At 47.7% G+C, this 19,451-nt stretch overlaps 1 protein-coding gene across 3 annotated transcripts in view; it reads left to right on the top strand.

The window, feature by feature from the left end:
- Nucleotides 1-19,451, top strand: part of Ptpru (protein tyrosine phosphatase receptor type U) — a 71,471-nt gene that overhangs the window by 18,299 nt on the left and 33,721 nt on the right. For all 3 annotated transcript variants that reach the window (XM_076860899.1, XM_076860901.1, XM_076860900.1), the window contains exons 7-13: nucleotides 461-754; nucleotides 10,762-11,070; nucleotides 14,896-15,005; nucleotides 15,218-15,419; nucleotides 15,776-15,878; nucleotides 18,213-18,486; nucleotides 19,144-19,180. In XM_076860899.1, coding sequence (XP_076717014.1) covers nucleotides 461-754; nucleotides 10,762-11,070; nucleotides 14,896-15,005; nucleotides 15,218-15,419; nucleotides 15,776-15,878; nucleotides 18,213-18,486; nucleotides 19,144-19,180 — 1,329 coding nt within the window. The remainder of the gene's footprint in view (nucleotides 1-460; nucleotides 755-10,761; nucleotides 11,071-14,895; nucleotides 15,006-15,217; nucleotides 15,420-15,775; nucleotides 15,879-18,212; nucleotides 18,487-19,143; nucleotides 19,181-19,451) is intronic.

Raw genomic sequence — 19,451 nt, 5'->3', positions numbered from 1 at the left:
AACCCCTAGGCCTGCTGATGGGACAGAGCCGGTAGGGTCTGGGTGGCCGAGGTCGAATCAAGGCAGCAGGGTCGGCCCTGAGGCATGGCCTGGTCCAGAGGTGGGTCTGAGGGTGGGGCAGACAGGGTCCGGGTCTAGGTGAGAGCTGGTGAGGAGGTGTGTGACAATGCCTTCTAAGTGTTGACCGGCGCTCGAATGTCATCAGCCGTAGGAGCAAGGCTTGGGGGTTCAGAGGGGAGTGAGGGGGTGCATGTGGGCTGGAGGGTGAGGGCAGGGTCAGCCTTTGGAGCGTGGCCCCTTAAGGCTTGGGGATTTAGTAGGGGTCAGAGAACTGGCCTGGACCAAGGCATGATGGATCTGGGAGGGCAGGCTGGCATCTTGGGGATGAGGGTGTGGTGGAATGCAAAGTTGGGAGCATGGGTCTCACAGCAACATTGACCGTCTCCCCACCCTTTTGCAGAGCCCCCCACTCCCATCGCACCCCCGCAGCTGCTGCGTGCGGGTCCCACCTATCTTATCATCCAGCTCAACACCAACTCCATCATCGGGGATGGGCCAATTGTGCGCAAGGAGATCGAGTACCGCATGGCGCGTGGCCCATGGGCCGAGGTGCATGCAGTCAGCCTGCAGACCTACAAGCTGTGGCACCTTGACCCTGACACCGAGTATGAGATCAGTGTGCTGCTCACGCGTCCCGGAGATGGCGGCACTGGCCGCCCAGGTCCTCCACTCCTCAGCCGGACCAAGTGTGCAGGTAGGTACGGCCACCACCTCCTGCTCCGATCCCTCTTCTGGACATGGGGCAGGGCAGTGTGGTGGCAGAAGGGCACATTCCCAGAGGTAGTATGACCTGGATCTGTGTTCTAAAACTTAGTAAGAGGTCACGACTTTTTCTTAACTCTTATTTTGGTTAAGATGATAGCTATTACTTTACTCGGTTTCAGCCTCTTAAGCATATGTGTATATATACACGCACATGCCCGATTTAAAACTTACCTCAACACCATACCCATTTTACAGATGAGATGACTAAAGTACAGAGATGTGAAGTGACTAGTTACAGAACACACCTAGTAAGAGGCAGAGATGGGACTGGAACTCTTGACTGGCTGGCTTCCAAATCCACGTTCTTTGTTCTACTTTATATCATCTTTATATCATCTAGATAAAAGAATAACTAATAAAAGTGTGTGATAAATTCTAGCTGGATTCTCTTGACTGGGCATTGAGCCTGAAGTCTCCTCCTTGTTACAAACCGTGAAGTAGTAATTGTTAAGGTCTATTGTATGCCTGGGCCAGAGGAGACTGTTAAACCAGAAAAGAAATTGAGAGCAGTGTTCTGTGATTTCAGTATGTTGTATTTATTGGAATTTCATTGAGATATGTGTAGAGTCATATGGGATTGTAAGAAAAATACAGGGCAATTCCCTGTACACTTCACCCTGTTTTCTGCAATAGTAACATTTTGCAAAACTATGGTATATTACAACCAAGATATTGACATTGGTACAATGTACAGATCTTATTCAGACTTGCCCAGTTTCACTTTATTTGTATAAATGTGTGTGTATTTAGTTCTATACAGTTTGCAGTTTGTCACATGGAGGTTTGACTCTTCATAACGGAGGTCAAATACTGAACAGTTCAGTCACCTGAAGGACCTTTTGTGTTGATCTCTTATTTTTTTGGTGGTGGTGCTAGGGATTGAACCCACAGCCTTGTGCATGCGAGGCAAGCACTCTACCAACTGAGCTATATCCCCAGCCCCGTGTGTTGATCTTTTATAACCACATTCCCCTCTTTCCCTAAACCCTCCAACTCTTGATAATAACTGATCTGTAATTCATTTCTAGAATTTTGTCATTTTAAAAATGTTATGTAAATGAAATCATGTGGCATATAATCTTCTGGAATTGTTGGGTATTTTTAGTAAGTATTTATTGTAATATAATTAATATCTCATAAAATTCTCTCATTTAATTGTACATCTCGGTGTTTCTAAACATTTTGAGTTACGCAACCATCAGCACAATTGATTTTGGAACATTTTGTCAACCCAAGAGGATACCTTGTATTCTTTAACCGTTACCCCATTTCACCCTAGTCCCTTGAACCCTAGGTAAGCACTAATCTACTTTATCTTTCTATTGATTTGCCTCTTCGTAGATGTTTCATAGATAGAATCACACAACATATAGTGTTTTGTGACTGACTTCATCATTTAACATGACGTTTTCAAGGTTTATCTAATGTTGTAGCATAGATCAGTACTCCCATTCCTTTTTATTGCCAAATAATTTTCCATTGTATAAATACATCACATTTTATTTGTCCATTCATCAGTTGATGGACACTTGGATTGTTTACAGTTTTTTGGTTATTATGAATCGTATTTCTATGAATATTCATGTACAAGTTTTTATGTAGACATATTTTTATTTATTTTGGGTATCTATCATATATGTCGTGTGGTCACTCTACGTGTAACTTTTAAGGAGCTCCTGGACTGTTTTTCAAAGCAGCGGTACCTTACCTTTATGTCCCCTACCTCCTGCAGTGGATGGGTTCAGCTTCTCTACATCCTTGCCAACACTTATTCTGTCTTTGGATTATAACATCCTAGTCAGTATAAAATGGTATCTTATTGTAGTTTTGATTTGTATTTCTCTGATGACAAATGATACAGACCATTTTTTTCATGTATTTATTGATGATTTGTATTTCTTCTTTGTAGAAGTGTCTATTCAGATTTTTTTACCCATTTTAAGGTAGGTTGTCTTTTTATTATTGTTTTTTAAGAGTTCTTTATTCTGGATACTAGATTCTCATTGGATATATTTTCACATGTTTTCTCCCATATGTGGGTTGTCTTTTCCTTTTCTTTCTTTTTTGGTACCAGGGATTGAACTCAGGGGTACTCAACCACTGAGCCACATCCTCAGCCCTATTTTTAATTTTATTTAGAGACAGGGGTCTCACTGAATTATTTAGCACCTCACTTTTGCTGAGGCTGGCTTTGAACTTGCAATTCTCCTGCCTCAGCCTCCTGAGCAGCTGGGAGTACAGGTGTGCGTCGCCTTGCCTAGCCGTCTTTTCCCTTTCTTGATGGTGTCCTTTGAATCACAAAGGGTTTTCATTTTGACAAAGCCCAACTTAACTAATTTTTCTTTGTTTTTTGTGCTTTTAATATCATATCAAAATAAATTATTGTCTAATTGAAATCATGAGGGTTCACTTCTACATTTTTTTGCCCAAGAATTTTATAGTTTTAACTCTTTACATTTAGGTTCTTGATCCATTTTGAGTTAACTTTTATAAATGATGTGAGGTAGGGATCCACCTTCCTTTTTTGATGTATGGATATCCAGTTATCCCATCACTGTTTATTGAGAAGACTGTTCTTTGTTGAATTATCTTGACATTGTAACTGGCTTTTTTTTTTTTTTTTTTTTAAACTCAGCATAATTCCCTGGAGATTCATCCAATTTGTGCGAATCAATATTTCATTCCTTTTTATTGCTGAGTAGTGTTACGTGGTTTGGTTATGCCTGTTTGTTTACCATTCACCTGTTGAAGGACATCTGGATGGGATCTGTTTTGGGCTGTTTGTAAATAAAGGCCATGAATATTCATGTACAGGTTTTCTCATGCACATAAGTTTTCATTTTTCTGGGATAAATGACCAGGAGTACCATCGATGAGTCATATGGTTATTGCAGGTTTAGTTTTATCAGACACCGCCAGAGTGGCCGTATTGTATTACAGTCTCACCATACAGTGATCTAGTTTTCTGCACCCTTGACAGGATTTGGTGTTGTCACAATTTTTTATTTTAGATATTCTGAGAGGTGTGTAGGTGATTTTTCCATTGTGGTCTTCATTTGTATTTCTTTAATTCCTAGTGATGCTGAACATCTATCTGTTCACATGCTGTTTGCCATCTGTGTGTCCTTTTTAGTGAATTGTCAGTTTACGTCTTTGCCCATTTTCTAATGGGGTTCTCCTTCTCCTTCTTGTCTTCTTCTTCCCCCTTCTGCTCCTCCTCCTCCTCCTCTTTCTTCTTCTTGTTGAGTCTTGAGAGTTCTTATGCATTCTAGAGACCAGAACTTTAATAGATGTATAGTTTGCATATGTTTTCTCAGTGTGTAACTTAGTCTTTTCATCTTTTCTGTATGGTCTTTCATAGAGAGGCCATTTTTAATTTTGAGGCCTCCCACCATTTTTTTTCCCCATTACCAGGGATTGAACCCAGGGACACTTAACCATGGAACTATATCTCCAGCTCTTTTTATTTTTTATTTTGAAACAGGGTCTCACTCAATTGCTTAGGGTCTTGCTAAGTTGCTGAGGCTGGCCTTGAACTTGTGATCCTCCTGCCTCAGCCTCTTGAGTTGCTAGGATTACAGGTATATGCCATTGTGCCTAGCTGAGCACCCCCCCTCTTTTAAAATCAAATTTCCCTTGTTTCAATTGTGCTTTTGGTGTCAAGTCTAAGAGTGCCTTGCCTAGCCCTAATTCACAAAGATTGTCTCTAGTTTTTTTTTTTTTCCCTCAAATTTATGGTTTACATCTAAATCCATGATCTGTTTTGGATAAAGTGTGAGGTTAAGGTCAAGGCTTATTTACTTTTTTCAATTGATGTTTTAAGCGTTTTTAAAAAGATAGACTGTGAATCATTTAAAGTCCAGTTTAGTGCTAGGCTTAGGGAGGCCCTAGGGTGGTGGTGGATCAATGTCCAAGGGGAACTGCCTTGTAGCTGAGGGGCTAGACCAGGTTATTTAAACCTCCCAGAGGATCAGAAACAATGGCGCTGATGCTCTGAGAACAGAAACAATGATCTTTACACTACAGGGTCAAAGATTCATTAACACATGTTGATTGAGCACCTATTATGCACTAGGTACTATTGTAGTTGCTAGGAATATTTGACTGTGAGACAGACAAAGGCCACCAGCATATGAGTTCTTCATGAAACTGCTAGGATCTTACATTTCAGGCAGGAAGAGACAGATGATAAATAAGTAAACAAGTGGAATATATAGTTTGTCAGATGGTGATAAGTGCTGTGAAGAAGAATAAATCAAGGAGGGGAATGGGGTGTGTGGGTTGGATAGTTTTATTTTAAAAAGGCTCAACGGACTGTCTTTCTGAGAAAGTGACATTTGAGCAGAGACATGAAGGAGGTGAGGGACTGGGGGGCGGATCATTGGGGGAAGGGACATTCTGGGCTGATCCACCAGTGAGTTCAAAGGCCCGGAGGCTGGAGCATCAAGGAGACCCATGTGAATGGTTAGTGACCCAGGGGAGACAGCAGGAGAGGACCTCAAAGTGGAGCTGGGGAGGGGGGACTCAGGCGAGCGAGGTGCGTAGCTACGGCAGGGCCTGGAGAGCAGGAGCACACACACTCTGCTTGTATTTAGAAGTGTCATTGTGGCCCTTTTGTGGCCAGTAGACCGTAAGAGGACAGGGGGAGCAGACGGGAGACTAGGGAGGAGGTTACTGCAGCAACCCAGCTGGGACATGGTGGGGGTGGTGATGGTGGTTAAAAAGTGGTCAGATTCTGGTTTGCCTTGAAGGTACAGTTGAGGACATTTGCTGGTGGATTGGATGTGGGATGAAGGAGAGGGAAATGCAGAGAAGTCCAGGATGTTTCTAAGGCATTTTGCTTGAACAGTGGGAAGGATGGAGTTGTCATTTACTGCGAAGGAGCGGACTGCGGCAGGAGCTGGTTTGACGGGGTGTCATAGATCAGGAGTCTGTGTTGGAGATGTTGACTTTGAGAAGCTATTAGATGTTCCAGTGAAGATATCCATCAGGCAGGTAGATATATGAGTGCGGAGTTCAGGGGAGAGTTCAGGCTGCAGCTGTAAATCTGAAAGTTGTCAGGGTAGAGATGGTGTAGATGGGATTTAAAGCCACGAGGCTCGATGAGCTCTTTCGCACTAGTGGTTCTCAACAGGGGTGATTGTCGCCTAGGAGACACTTGGCAGTGTTTGGAGACACATTGGTTGTCACGACTGGGTGGTAGCAGTAGGTACTACTGGCATCTAAGGGGTAGAGGGCAGGGAATTGCTAAACATCCCACGATGCATGGATAGCTCCTGGCAACAAAGAACTATCTAGACCAAAATGTCAACAGTGCCCAGTTGAAAACCTCTGATTTAGTTCTTAGATTTTTTTTTTTTTTAAGGAAATTAGCGTACATGGAAGTGAAAATAGCTGTGAAGCTTGAGCCTTGGGGTCCTCCAGTGTTTTGGGTTAACATGGGCATTTGCAACTAAATGCACTAAATACACATGAAATACAGAGCCCAAGACATAGCAAGCCCTCAGCAAATGGCAACTGTCACCATCATGATGTTCTTAACTTTACAAAAGCAGTTCTGATCTGTCTGCCACTTGGAATAAAATAAATCAGAGCTTGGGGGCTCTCTAGAGGATCTCTGTTACACCCCTCTGTGTGTACACATGGGGAACCAGACCCAGGGAGGGGAAGGGACTTGACCGAGATCCTTTGGTGGGTCAAGAACCCAGGGTTCATGCCGATGACTTTTGATTATTCCCATTTTACAGATGAATACGCTGAGATTTAGAGATTGAGTCACTTGCCTCAGTCTACGTGGTGGTTCCACAGCAGGGCCAGAGTCAGAGGGTGAATAGCTTCATTGCCAATCTGGTGTTTTTTTAAACAATGACAGTAGCAGCAACAGCCATTGCCACTGCCATTGTGGGCTGGGTGCCCTCTTGGTGCCAGGCACTGCTGCACACTTCACTGAGGCAGCTGGGTCAGGAGCTGGGGCAGGGGCCGGCCAAGTAGACATGATGCAGACACCTCACCCGCCCCTCTTCATTACAGGCTCCTCTTTGTTGATGACGTTGCCACCCGCACCTTGCTGAGGTGCCTTGGCCAGTGGCTGTTGTGCTCTCGGCCAGCTGTGTTGTCATCTCCTCTGTCCCCACAACTCCCCTCCCACTACATTATTTGCCATAAAAACAATAATACAATATCAGTAAAAGGCTCTGAATCTCACCATCTTAGCCCAACAGCTGTTTAATTTTTCTGTCTTGTTCAAATCTCTGCCCATATGTCTGTAGTGCACATTTTTACACGCTTGTCATTGGGATGTGGAAAGCGTTCGGGATTCTGCTTCATTTCCTTGTGCTGTTCCGTGTGCTGTGCTGGTTATAATTATGTTTATTGCTTGCAGAAGTCTGTTGAGTGGCCCTGGATTGCTAGGCTGTTTGTTTCCAGATCACAGTTATTATAAATAATACTACATTGGAAAATGCAATGCTTATAGTTATGTTTTTTTTTTTCCCCTCGAGTCATATTCTTTAGAGTAAATACTCAGAAGTGGTTAAAGAAAGGGGATTGACATAACCTTGTTTGGAAAGATGATTTTACTGCTGCTGGTGTCCCGTGTCAGTGCAAGTGTTTATTTATGAATTACTATAGGCCAGACAACTTGGCCCGTATCATCTCATGTAACTCTCACATTTGCCCTTCAAGTAAGTGTTATTATCTCCATATTTTTAAAAATCCAGGAACCTGCTGTCAGTGTTCAAAGGGGTTAGTAACTTGCCTGAAGTCACAGAACTAATGAGGGGTAGAGATACTTGTGAACTTTGATGGACTATGACCCCAGTCTCCTTTTCATGAGATAATGTTGAATGTTTCTGAGGGTTTTTTTTGGTACCGGTGATGGAACTCAGGGTCACTCACCACTGAGCCATATCCCCAGCCCTATTTTGTATTTTATTTAGAGACAGGGTCTCAGTGAGTTGCTTAACACCTCACTTTTGCTGAGGCTGGCTTTGAACTTGAGATCCTCCTATTTCAGCCTCTCGAGCTACTGGGATTATAGGCATGGGCCACCGTGCCTGGCTGTTTCCGAGTTTTTGCTTCCTTCTGAGCATTACTAAAATCAACACATTTGGGGCTAATTTAACAGATGTTTAACATTACCCGTCTCATTTTAATGTGCATTCTGACCTCTGATCTTGCAGTGGCCTACAGCCCTGTGGAATTCAGAGGAATGGGGCTTCGAAGTCCCCAGCTCTGTTTTGTCAGTGTGTTGGCAGCTGAAGAGAGTGTCTGGGTGCCAGATGGTTTTTAGAAACAGAGAGGCTCATGGATCCGCACCCTTCAATCAACATATCAGTCTATAGTTGACTCATGCATGATTTCAGCCCCCTGGATCTGCCCAGGTTTGATCAGGGGAGAGAGGGAGGGAAGAGAGGAGTGGGCCCTTTTGGAGACCCCTCCGTCCAGGGAGGGAAGTGCCAGCTTTCCCAGCTGTGGTCGAGCATGAAGGTGGGAGAGTCTTTCTCCAAGTCACAGGTTGCTATCTTGGGTCCTGCTCGGTGGGTTTTAAGAAGCTTGAGCAGGTTGCCGGTTTTTGGAAATCTGGACATTTCACATAAAAATTTTGGAATTTCTGGTTTCTCTTGAAGACTGGGAGGATGGGGCCACCCTGAGCCTGCGGTCCCGCTTGGCAGCAGTCACTGAGCCATGAGGAGGAGCTGCCTCTCTTGGGTGGGACACCTGGAGTCCTCCCAGCTGTGTCTCCAGTTTGCCTTGAACTTTCCCTGCCTTTCTGTAAATGCTGCCCGGGTGGGGGGCGGGGGGTGGGGCAGCGGTGTGCTCCCACCAAGCCTGAATGGACTGGGAGAGGGGATGCGGCTGGCACCCCAGGGGCTGGAGGTGGTGTCGGCCCAGCTGCAGGGGCCCGAGGCCCACTCTCACTAGTGCAACCAAGCAAACAGCAGTTACTTGGCCTCCATGGACACCCTGGGGCCGAGCACCTGGGTCAGCCTGGACCATTGCCAGAGAGTCAGAGTCAAGCAGGACTTAGGAGCAAGATGATAAGTGTTCACAAAATCTGCCCCCCACTACCACATGAAAACAGAACTCATAAACCCCAAACAGGGAAATCTCCTGGGACAGGAATGGGAGATAAAACTACACATGGCAGGCTGGGGCCAGGGCTCAGCGATAGTACACTTGCCTGGCACGTGTGAGGCACTGGGTTCAATTCTCAGCACCACATAAAAATAAATAAATTAAAGGTCAGTCTGTCTATGTATCTATCTATCTATGGCAAGTGTGAGCAGCCAGCGGCCCTCAGGTCGTGGTGAGCTGCAGGGACTAGCCGCTTCATGTCCAGGGCGACAGAATTTACCTTGCTGTGGGAGGAGGGTACTAGGTAAGAGGTCAGGGGCTGACATCTCTCTCTGATGGCCAGATATGTGACTTTCCTGGAGCCACTTGCCTGGAGCCCAGGGAAGAAAGGGAAGGCTCCTGGGTAGAAAGGGAAACAGTGTTGTGCTGGGTATGCGCTTCCCAAACTGTCATCCGTGTGCTCCCCTGTTGCTCCCCTGTGTCGTCTTTATGAGGGGGCATTCTGAGCAAACTGATGGTAGGAAAAACGACCCTAGGGTCTTAGTTAACCTCCTTAAGGGCTAAGTAGCAGGACTTAGCCATCTATTCATGAAGGGATCCTGAATACCCTAACTGGGGACACATTGCAGGTGCTCTTAGGACTCATGGGTGAGGAAGCTGCATGTCACAGAAATAGCGTGCAAGAGAGAAAGGGTCATTAGAAGGCCACTGTGGCTTCTTCCCTCCTCTCCCAGATGTGGGAACAGCGGCCGGAGGTTTGCTTAAGATCACATAGCTGGGCAGCACAGATGCAGGCCTGGGCAGAGTCTCGGGCTCCTCCTGCTTCACTTTGGAAGCCTGAGGTTTCCTTCTTTATAAAATGGAGAGTCACCTGGAGACTGTGTAGTACCGCCTCCTCCTCTTTCTGTCTGTGTTCTGAGGCATGGCTGTGACTGGTTCCTTGACAGTGAATTCCACCTGGAGGGTGGGGACAGCTGTAGGTGAGAGCATGATTCTAGAGCCAGCCTGTCCAGCATGGGATCCCAGCTTCATCACTTACTGCCTGTGTGAATGGGCAGCTCATTTACTCTCTGTGCCTCTGTTCCCACAGCTATGTGACAGGGCTAAAAGCTCACTGGACTACAGCAAGGATTAGAGATAAAGCATTTTAAAGCCTCCAGAGAAATGTCTGCCACATTCAAAGCCCCCCAAATGTTTACTGCCATTATTATTACAGAGCCAATTGTGTTTCCCTTTGAACTCACCATTGAACTTGAACCTTATCTTTAGAGTCTAGCTAGCATGTAACAGCATGCATTTCTGTCTGTTTCCCAATCTTGTTCTGGCTCATTTAACTTTTTGGCTCTCATTTTCACCACCCTCCTGGTTCTACATGCTACTGTATCATACACATGACTGTAAACTGTTTCACAATAACTTTGGAGAGAACAAGTTAAGGAAAACATTGCCCTACACATTGATTTAGACTGGCCCAGGGTGTAGTCCAGAATGATATGGAATTAGAAGGTGAACTGTGCTATTAAAAAATCACAGCTAATATTTTTTAAGGAGTATTGTGCTAGCCATTGTCATGCATGCCTTACCTTAAATGTAACAATGATCCTGTGCAGCAAGGTCTATTATTTTCTTATTTTGCAGTTCAGGAACTGAGGCCTAGAGAGGTAAAGTGACCAAGGCAGAGGTTGCCAGCTGCACACAGCATAGTCAGGATTCCTGATTCCAGAGCACACCCTGTTACACTATGTTCAGTTCTAGGGGGTCCCTTAAGCTCTTGGGGACAAAGGAGGGTTCTGTCAGCTGATTGGTGCTCTTTGTCCTTGTCCCCCATCCTCCCTTCCCATTTCCTCTCCTTTCTCGCAGAGCCCATGCGGGCACCCAAAGGCCTGGCTTTCGCTGAGATCTTGGCTCGCCAGCTGACCCTGCAGTGGGAACCGCTGGGCTACAACGTGACACGCTGCCACACCTACACCGTGTCCCTGTGCTATTACTACACCCTGGGCAGCAGCCACAACCAGACCGTCCGCGAGTGTGTCAAGATGGAGCGGGGCGTCAACCGCTACACCATCAAGAACCTGCTGCCCTACCGGGACGTCCACGTGCGCCTGGTCCTCTCTAACCCCGAGGGGCGCAAGGAGGGCAAGGAGGTCACCTTTCAGACTGATGAGGATGGTAAGGGCGCCAGCCGCCATTCCCAGGGCCCCCAAGTTCCTCCCCCACATCCTGTGTCTTGAGACTCAAGTTTATTATACAGAATTTTTTGCTTAGGATGAAACAGCTGTATACCACAAAACAATGAGAGCTAATAGTTATTCTCTGGAGGACCGTGGGTTAGAGTGGCATAATCTCATTCTTAAGCATTTGGAAGAGTTTAGTAGGGAAGGGATTTGGGACTAGAGTTTTCTTTGTGGCAAGGCTTTAAATAATAGTTTTAATTTGAAGATAGATACTGGAATATTCAAATTTTCTTTGTATACTGTGATTTTTCAAGGACTTTGCTCCTTTCACCTAAATTGTGAAATGTCTTGACATAAAACATTTGTTTATAAATTCTCCTTTATTTAATACCTATATAATCTGTAATCTGTACTGATAGCCCCTTTTTCTTTTCTGATACAGATAATTTGTATTTTCTGTCTTTTTTTTCTTGTTTACTCTTGCTTGGGATTTATAAATTTTGTTAATTTTTTCAAAGAGCCAACTTTGGCTTAGTTGATATTTTTCCCCCCATGGAATTGAACCCAGGGATGCTCTACCTCTGAGCTACATACCCTGCCCTTTTAAAATGTTTTATTTTGAGGCAGAGTCTTGCTAAGTTGCTGAGGTTGGCCTTGAACTTGTGATCCTCCTGCCTCGGCCTTTGGAGTAGCTGGGATTGTGCTCATGCACCTCTGGGCTTGGCAATATTTCATTTTGTATTCTTTCTTTTTTAAAAAATATTTTATTTGGATTTGATTTGCTGGTTTTTTTTTTTTTTAGCTTTTGGGGATGGAAGATGTCTTAGATCAATAGTTTTGAGCCTCCATTTCTAATATGCACTTAAAGCCATACGTTTCCTTTTACTCCCTTCTTTATGTGCATCCCATGAGGTTTTTTTTTGTTTGTTTTTAGTTGTAAATGGACACAATACCTTTATTTATTTTTATGGGGTGCTGAGGATTGGACCTGGTGCCTCACACATGCTAGGCAAGTGCTCTACACCAAGCCACGACTCCATCCCCAGGTCTTTTTTTGTTGTTTGGTAATGCTGGGAACCAAGGCCTCTCAGATGCTAAGCAAATCACTGAGTTGTATCCCCAGCTTTCATTAGTTTTGATATGTCTCATCTTCATTATCATTCAGTTCAAAATATTTTCTAATTTTTTATAATATCTTCTCTGACTCAAGAGTTATTTAGAATTATGTTGCTTAATTTTTAAGCAATTAGGACTTCTAATTATCTTCTTTGTTATTGATTTCCAGCTTAATCCCACTGTGGTCAGAGTACATACTCTAAATTTAGCCTTTTGAAATTTTATTCTTACTTTATGGTTCCAGCATGTGGTTGAATTTTGGTAAATGACCCATGTGTGCCTGAAAAAAAAATTGCTTTCCATCATTTTGGGGGGCAGTGTGCTAAATCTGCCAGACTCATCTTTACTGAGCACTTACTGTACATCAGACACTATGCTGAATGTTTTTCATCTATTAATGGCTGTATAATCGCCATGACAACCTATGTGATAGGCTACTGTCCTCACTTTACAGATGAGGTCACATAGCTAGTTGGTAGGCAGCAGAGCTGGTTTCAAACCTGGCCGTCTGGTTTCCAAGTTGTCATTATTTATTTATTTATTTTAAATGCTGGGGATCAAACCCAGGGCCTTGCACATGCTAAGTGTGCACTGAGCCCCACCCCCACCCCTGAGAGTTGTCCTTCTCAACCCCTGCACTCATACCAGGACAGGTTCAAAGCCTTCCCTTTAGATTCCTGCAAACCCCAGGTGCCCCTAAGCTCCCTGGTGGTGGATTTTCTTGCTGCCCTACACGTGCAGTTTTTTCTTCTGCACAGCACTGGCCCAGACACAAAAGCAACCCCTTTTTTGCTTTCCACAAAACTCCATCACCCAAGGCAGTGTGTGTGCCCCGTGCTGAGCATCTTCCTGTGGTAATGAGGACCGGCTGTGATGATTCTGAGACGTTGCAAGCAACCTCAGGCTGAATGTCAGACCACCCTCTTTTCAAAGTCTGTTGATCTCTGCATCCCCCACTCCCGGGTTTGTTATGGCTGCCTCACCCTCGCTGGCCTCACTTGGGCCACTTGATCTTCTTTTTTCTCCTCTCCCCACTCCTATAATGGTTGTTGTTGTTGTTGTTGTTATTATTATTATTTTTACTTTTCCTCAAAGTATTAATAAAATATTTACAGAAATTATATTTTGGGGAGGTCCTGAGGATTGAACCCAGGGAGTTTCATGGGGCCTCACTAAGTTGCTAAGCCTGACCTTGAACTTGTGATCTTCCTACCTCAGTCTCCTGAGCCGCTGGGATTACGGGCATGCACCACAGTGCCCAGTTTATAGAAAGCATCTTAAGTGGTCAGCCAATGAATTGTCACTTGAAGAAACCCATGCCCAGACCAGGAAATGACATTACCAGTGCCCCAGGAAGCTCCTTTTTTTGCTTTCTCCTGGTCACCACTCCCAAGGGTAATCATTATGCCCACCTGTAACAGCAGATTGATTTTCTTGGTTGGGACTTTATCGAATGGAAGCAGAGAGCATTCTTTATCTACCCAACTTCTTTCTCTCAACTTCATGCTTGAGAGACTCAGCCACATCGTACGTGCCGTCCTGGGGAGTTCAGTTCTCACTGCTGAATAGCTCATTATGGGGATAAATATACTGAATTAAAAAAAAAAATCCTGTTTACTGTTGTTGAGTGTTTGGGTTGCTTCCGATTTTTGTCTATTTTGAAGAATGCTTATAGTTTGAAAACATTCTCTCTTGGTGGATATACACATTTCTGATGGGTCTACTCCTCGGAGTGGAACAGCTAGGTAACAGGACATATGTTTCTCTTTAGTAGATCTTGCCAGACGGTTTCCCAAAGTGGTGGGACCAGCGCACACTCTGCTGGCAGGTGTGAACATTTTGGTTGCTCTGTGTCTTCATCAACACGAGAAATCGTCTTTTTTTTTTTTTCATTTTTCCATCTTGATGGACAGACAGTGGTCTCCTGAGCTATTTGTTTTCCCACAGAGCAGCTTAGATTATGTTGACTGTCATCTCTGCTTCCGCCTTCTCTGCCTGAGGACTTGAGCTTCCCCACGATGCTCTGTCAAGGTGTTTTTCCAGTTTGAAGCTGTCTTCTTCCTGAGTGAAATCCCTCTGCTTGCTGTTAGGAGTACACATTAAAACAAAAACCCAAACAGAATCAGACCATGCCCGGAAGTGTTTATGCTCAACTCTTAACAGTATTTATGCTTGGGTGATGCAATTGTAGGTGTTGTTAATTTTCTTTATGTTCAGTTAGACTTTTCTTTCTTTTTTTTTTTTTGCATTGAACATATTGTGAATGTAATTAGACAGTTTTAGAAGAGAAAACACTTCCAACCCATACTCCTGATACCCGAGTGCAATTGTTGTTTTCATTTTTTCTGGCAAATATCTATATTTTCTGACAACTTCCCAGCTGGAGCCAAATAGGAGCTGTCACACATTCCTCTGGGGGCACCGTGACCTGCACAGCAGTGAAAATACCAGCTGCCCCTTTGGAGAGCTCAGGAATGAGTCCAGTCGCAGGAGGTCGATATTCCCCTTCAGGCTTCATGTACATCGTGTTATTTAGGCCTGGTTAGGGAGGGGGTTTCATCATCGCCACTTCATGGGTGAGGAAGCCAAGGCTTCACGAGGGGAAGAGTAGTTCAAGTGGACGAGCAGGGGAGTGGTGAGGTTGGGATGTGCATCCAAGTATTTGGAGCCCAGACCCACTTTCCTCTGCCTTTCCCCCTCACAGTGCCTGGTGGGATTGCGGCTGAGTCCCTGACCTTCACGCCACTGGAGGACATGATCTTCCTCAAGTGGGAGGAGCCCCAGGAACCCAACGGCCTCATCACTCAGTATGAGGTGAATGGAGGCCCCGTGGTCAGGGGCTGTGCCCTGGGGGTTCCTTGTTAGGGGGGTCGGGGAACATGAATGAGAGGCAAGGTACCCAGGAACCTGGCCTGAGGGGAACCCCCAGTCCCCCTAGCCCAGCCGGCTCCTCGGGAGCTTGGTAGGTGGGAGTTGGCAACATGGGTCCCTGTCCCATGCTGGCCTGTCTGCCTCCCTGCCCCCAGATCAGCTACCAGAGCATCGAGTCCTCAGACCCTGCAGTGAACGTGCCGGGCCCCCGGCGTACCATCTCCAAGCTCCGCAATGAGACCTACCACGTCTTCTCGAACCTGCACCCAGGCACCACCTACCTGTTCTCCGTGAGGGCTCGCACGGGCAAAGGCTTTGGCCAGGCAGCGCTCACTGAGATCACCACCAACATCTCGGGTGAGCCCCGCAGCCCAGCCTGGCCCGAGGAGGTGGCCCAGAATGCCAGCCTTCTGTGAGCAGAGGTGGGATGGGGTGGCCTGAGGGTGCTTCCAGAGGACTCCTGCTGAGATAAATGTGCCTTCCGGGGTTGAAGTCAGGGTCAGGGAGGTCTAAACCCGAAGAGGCAGGAGACCACTGGTGGATTCAGAGGTTGAGATTGGGTTAGTGCTCAGGCTCAGGGGCCAATGAAGCCAAGGAGGTCAAGACATCAGGGGAAGGGCTCTGAGGGCAGGGGTCAGGGGGCTGGGGGGCTGGCCTTCCTGATCCAGTGGCCAGGCGACACTCCATGCTTGTGTCCCTGTGCCCCTCTCCAGCTCCCAGCTTTGACTATGCTGACATGCCGGCACCCCTGGGCGAGTCGGAGAACACCATCACCGTGCTCCTGAGGCCTGCACAGGGCCGTGGCGCGCCCATCAGGTGGGACAGCCCTCGTGGAGAGGCGGGAGGTCAGAGCCACAGGGAAGAGCCCCTTGCTCCGACCCACGGCTCCCACCCAGGCCAGCTCCCTTGTTTGCCCTCAGTCTTCCAACTTGGGCCTCAAAGTGGGGGAGGATGTTCTGTGCTACAGGCAGGTGGAACGCCTGTGCTCTCTCCCCCGAGTCATGGGTCTCTGAGGGTAACTGTCAGGAGTTCTCTGGACACTGTCCAGCTTGCAGAGGAACCTGCCCAGGCCTCTGCAGGGGGCTTCTTCAGATACCTTGGAGAGGTGAAACTGCAGGCCTTGTGTAGTCTAGTTCCGTTCCTGGAGACACAGGAGTGGGCTCTCTGGAAGACAAGTGCAGCTGGCCACAGAGGGTTGCCTCTCTGGGGTGGCTGCGTGCTCGGCTTCTTTGTGTCTTTCTCTGCAGAAGAAGCTGGGCTGCTGAGGCCATGGTGGGGGAAGGTTCTGGAGTGGAGATGGGGTGTGTGAGAGTGGGGCGAGCCTGGGTGTGTGTGTGTGTGTGTGTGTGTGTGTGTGTGATGTGTGGCATGGCGGTGAGTGTGCATGAGGGTTTTCAGCCAGATACTATCAGCCAGATACCGTGTGAGGGACTTACATGCATGAAGTCAGTTTGTCCTCTTGCAACTCTGGAGTGTGTTTTACCTGCCCCCAAAGCTGCATGGCCATAGGGCTAGGATTTGGACGACGGCTCTGTCTGCAAATCTTGTCTCTTATGGATGTCACCCTCCTCCTCACCTTCCCCTCTGGTGGTACCTTTTCCTCCTCAAAGGCACATGCACTGGGAGAGGGTGACAACCTTCAGTGGTGGGGGTATGAGTGTCCTCGTCGTCTCCAGCGAGGGAGTGGGCTGCCCAGGTGCCCCAGGAATCCCTTGCCTCTTTTCTGCTTCTTCCTCCTGTCCTCCTCACCTGCTCTGCTGCAAATCCTGTCCTGGGAAGATTCTGAGACCCTCAGGAGAGGCTCAGGAAGAACTCGGGGCTCTGCAGGGCATTTTGCTTTTAGCTGGGGCCTTGGGACCCTTGTGCAGCCGAATGAGGAAGGAGCTGGGTCACACTTCTCCTTTTCTTGTCCCCTTGTGGGATTCTGTGAGCTGAACTGGTTGGAGTCCTGCAGGGACCGTGAGAAGGCTGCATGGGGCCTTTGGAGGTGGGACTTTGTAGGAGGAGGGAGGCAGGATGCTGAACGACCCTGGGCCTGTCCTCTTACCTCCCTGAGCCTCTCTTATTGCACCATGGGGGCCACTGCCAGTTAGGATGTTCTTTGTATGACTAGTGTTAATTGTTGTCATTCCTGGTGGGACTTGGGACTGGGAGAGGCCTGACCTCAGTTTGGGGAAGCAGAGGCTGAGAGGGGCTTGGACTGGTGTTTGTAATGGGTTAGCGACAGGCAGTGGGCTGGTGACCAATACTCTGGGATGATTCCTGCAACTTAAAAGCTCAAAAGTAACAGCTGGAGATCCAGGAAAAGGCTTTTCTGCTTTCCAGAGCAGAGGCTGTGAGTAGGGGATGTCAAACGGTGAGACATGACTGAGGCTGTCATGGGAAGTATTTAAATTTGTCAGCATTCATGTATTTACTCTCCACAGAGGATTTGGAGGAGCTCACAGCAAAAGCCTATTCAGTAAAGAGATAAAACACAAGCTCAGACGTTGGAGCAGGGAGCACTAGTCAGGGCCAGTGTGCAGGAACTGGGAACAGCGGGGCTCTGATTTGCAGAGGGGCTGCCTCAGGGTTGAGAGGGTATGACAGAGGGCATACAGGGTGTCCTTGTTTGCCTAGTGACCTTCATTTCCCAGAGGAGGTCAGCTCCAGGAAGCACAGATCCCCTGTACCCAGCATAGGGCCCCTTGTTTGAATGCAATAAAAACTCTCTGAATGAATGAATGAAATTGTTCTAACCCTGTTCATAATTGACTGAGGGCCAGAAGGGAGCCATTGGTAGCTTTGGTTTCCCAGGTCCCATGTCCCACATAGGAGGACTCACTGTGGCAGGTTAGGCCCTAGGCTTGGTTCAGTTGAGCAGGACTACGATTCTCTCAGGTCCTGCTTACCAATAGGAATGACAGCTGGCATGCCCAGGCTGCTTCTGACATGTGTCTGCTCTTTGCATCCATATCCTGGACTACTCCCATTTTACAGAGGAGGACATTGAGGCCCAGGGAGGTTAAATGACTGGCCCCGCTAGGAAGGAGCAGATTAAGATTAGTCCTCAGGTAGGCCTGACCCCAAAACTCACACACTCAGCCACCAGACAGCTCTCCTGGTCCTCTGGCCTGCTGCGATCACTTGCGCTGTCCCCTCCCTGTCCAGTGTGTACCAGGTAATTGTGGAGGAGGATCGGCCGCGGCGGCTGCGGCGGGAGCCAGGTGGCCAGGACTGCTTCCCCGTGCCTCTGACCTTCGAGGCAGCGCTGGCTCGTGGCCTAATGCACTACTTTGGGGCCGAACTGGCAGCCAGCAGTCTGCCTGAGGCCATGCCCTTCACCGTGGGTGACAACCAGACCTATCGTGGTTTTTGGAATCCACCACTTGAGCCCAGGAAGGCCTACCTCATCTACTTCCAGGCAGCAAGCCACCTGAAAGGGGTGAGGGACTCATCAGGGCAGAGGTGAAGGAGAGTGGGGTGCTGGGTGGAAGGCTGGGGACACCCTGGAGTGGCCCTTCCACAGAGGTCTGAGACCCAGACCCTGCCCCTTCCTATAGCCCGGCCTTCTTCCCTTGATTCCTTACCTTCTGGCCTAGTCCTTGTCCCTTCCTGAGGCCCTTCCTTCTGCCTCAGGTGCCTCTGTTACCCAGAGATCATCATCTTAGGTTCCCCCTTTCACATATTGAGGTCTAGGTCTGGTCTCCTCACCAGGCCCCGCCTTCTCTCTGAGACCCCGCCCTATTCTCCAGGCTCCTCCCTCCTCAGATTATTCCTTCCTTGATGGCTCCTTTCCTGCCAGGCCTGTGGACATGGGCCCACCCCCATTCCGGAGGCCCCACCCCCATTCCTCAGGCCCCACCCCCATTCCTCAGGCCCCACCCCTTCCCATGCTGTCTCATCTGATTTTCTTAAGGCACTGCCCTGTTTGCAGGCCCCTCCCTCTGGGCCACGCCTCCCATCCTGCTGGGCAAGAGTATCCTTAGTTTTCATGCTAGAGGGCACCCTGATTAGGCCCAAGACACCATAAGGTTCCTGTCCTGGGAGGGTGAGACCTGTTTTCTGAGGTGTTGAGGTCCTTCCCCACCTGTGCTTCCAGGAAACCCGGCTGAACTGCATCCGAATCGCCAGGAAAGGTGAGTCCCTCTGAGTTGTTGAGGCCTGCAGTGGAGGGTCTCTTACCTGTGGCTTTGGGGAGGGGCTCCTGGCCACCCAGTGGCTGTGGGACCACAGTAGGGCAGCAACAGTGGTTCTGAGGTTAGGAAGGACTTCCTTTCTCAAGGAATCCTTCAAGGGTGGGCAGCAGGCAGGGCCCAACTTCCTACCCCTCCCTAAGGTTGCAGAAAGGTCCCTGAAAGGGGCCTGGGACAGACCTGGGGAGAGGGAGCCATTGCTGGGCACTGGTTC

This window comes from Callospermophilus lateralis, chromosome 7, assembly GCF_048772815.1.
Source record: "Callospermophilus lateralis isolate mCalLat2 chromosome 7, mCalLat2.hap1, whole genome shotgun sequence".
NCBI classification, from domain to species: domain Eukaryota; kingdom Metazoa; phylum Chordata; class Mammalia; order Rodentia; family Sciuridae; genus Callospermophilus; species Callospermophilus lateralis.
The sequence above is the reverse complement of the archived record's forward strand: the minus strand, read 5'-3'. Positions and strand labels throughout refer to the sequence as shown.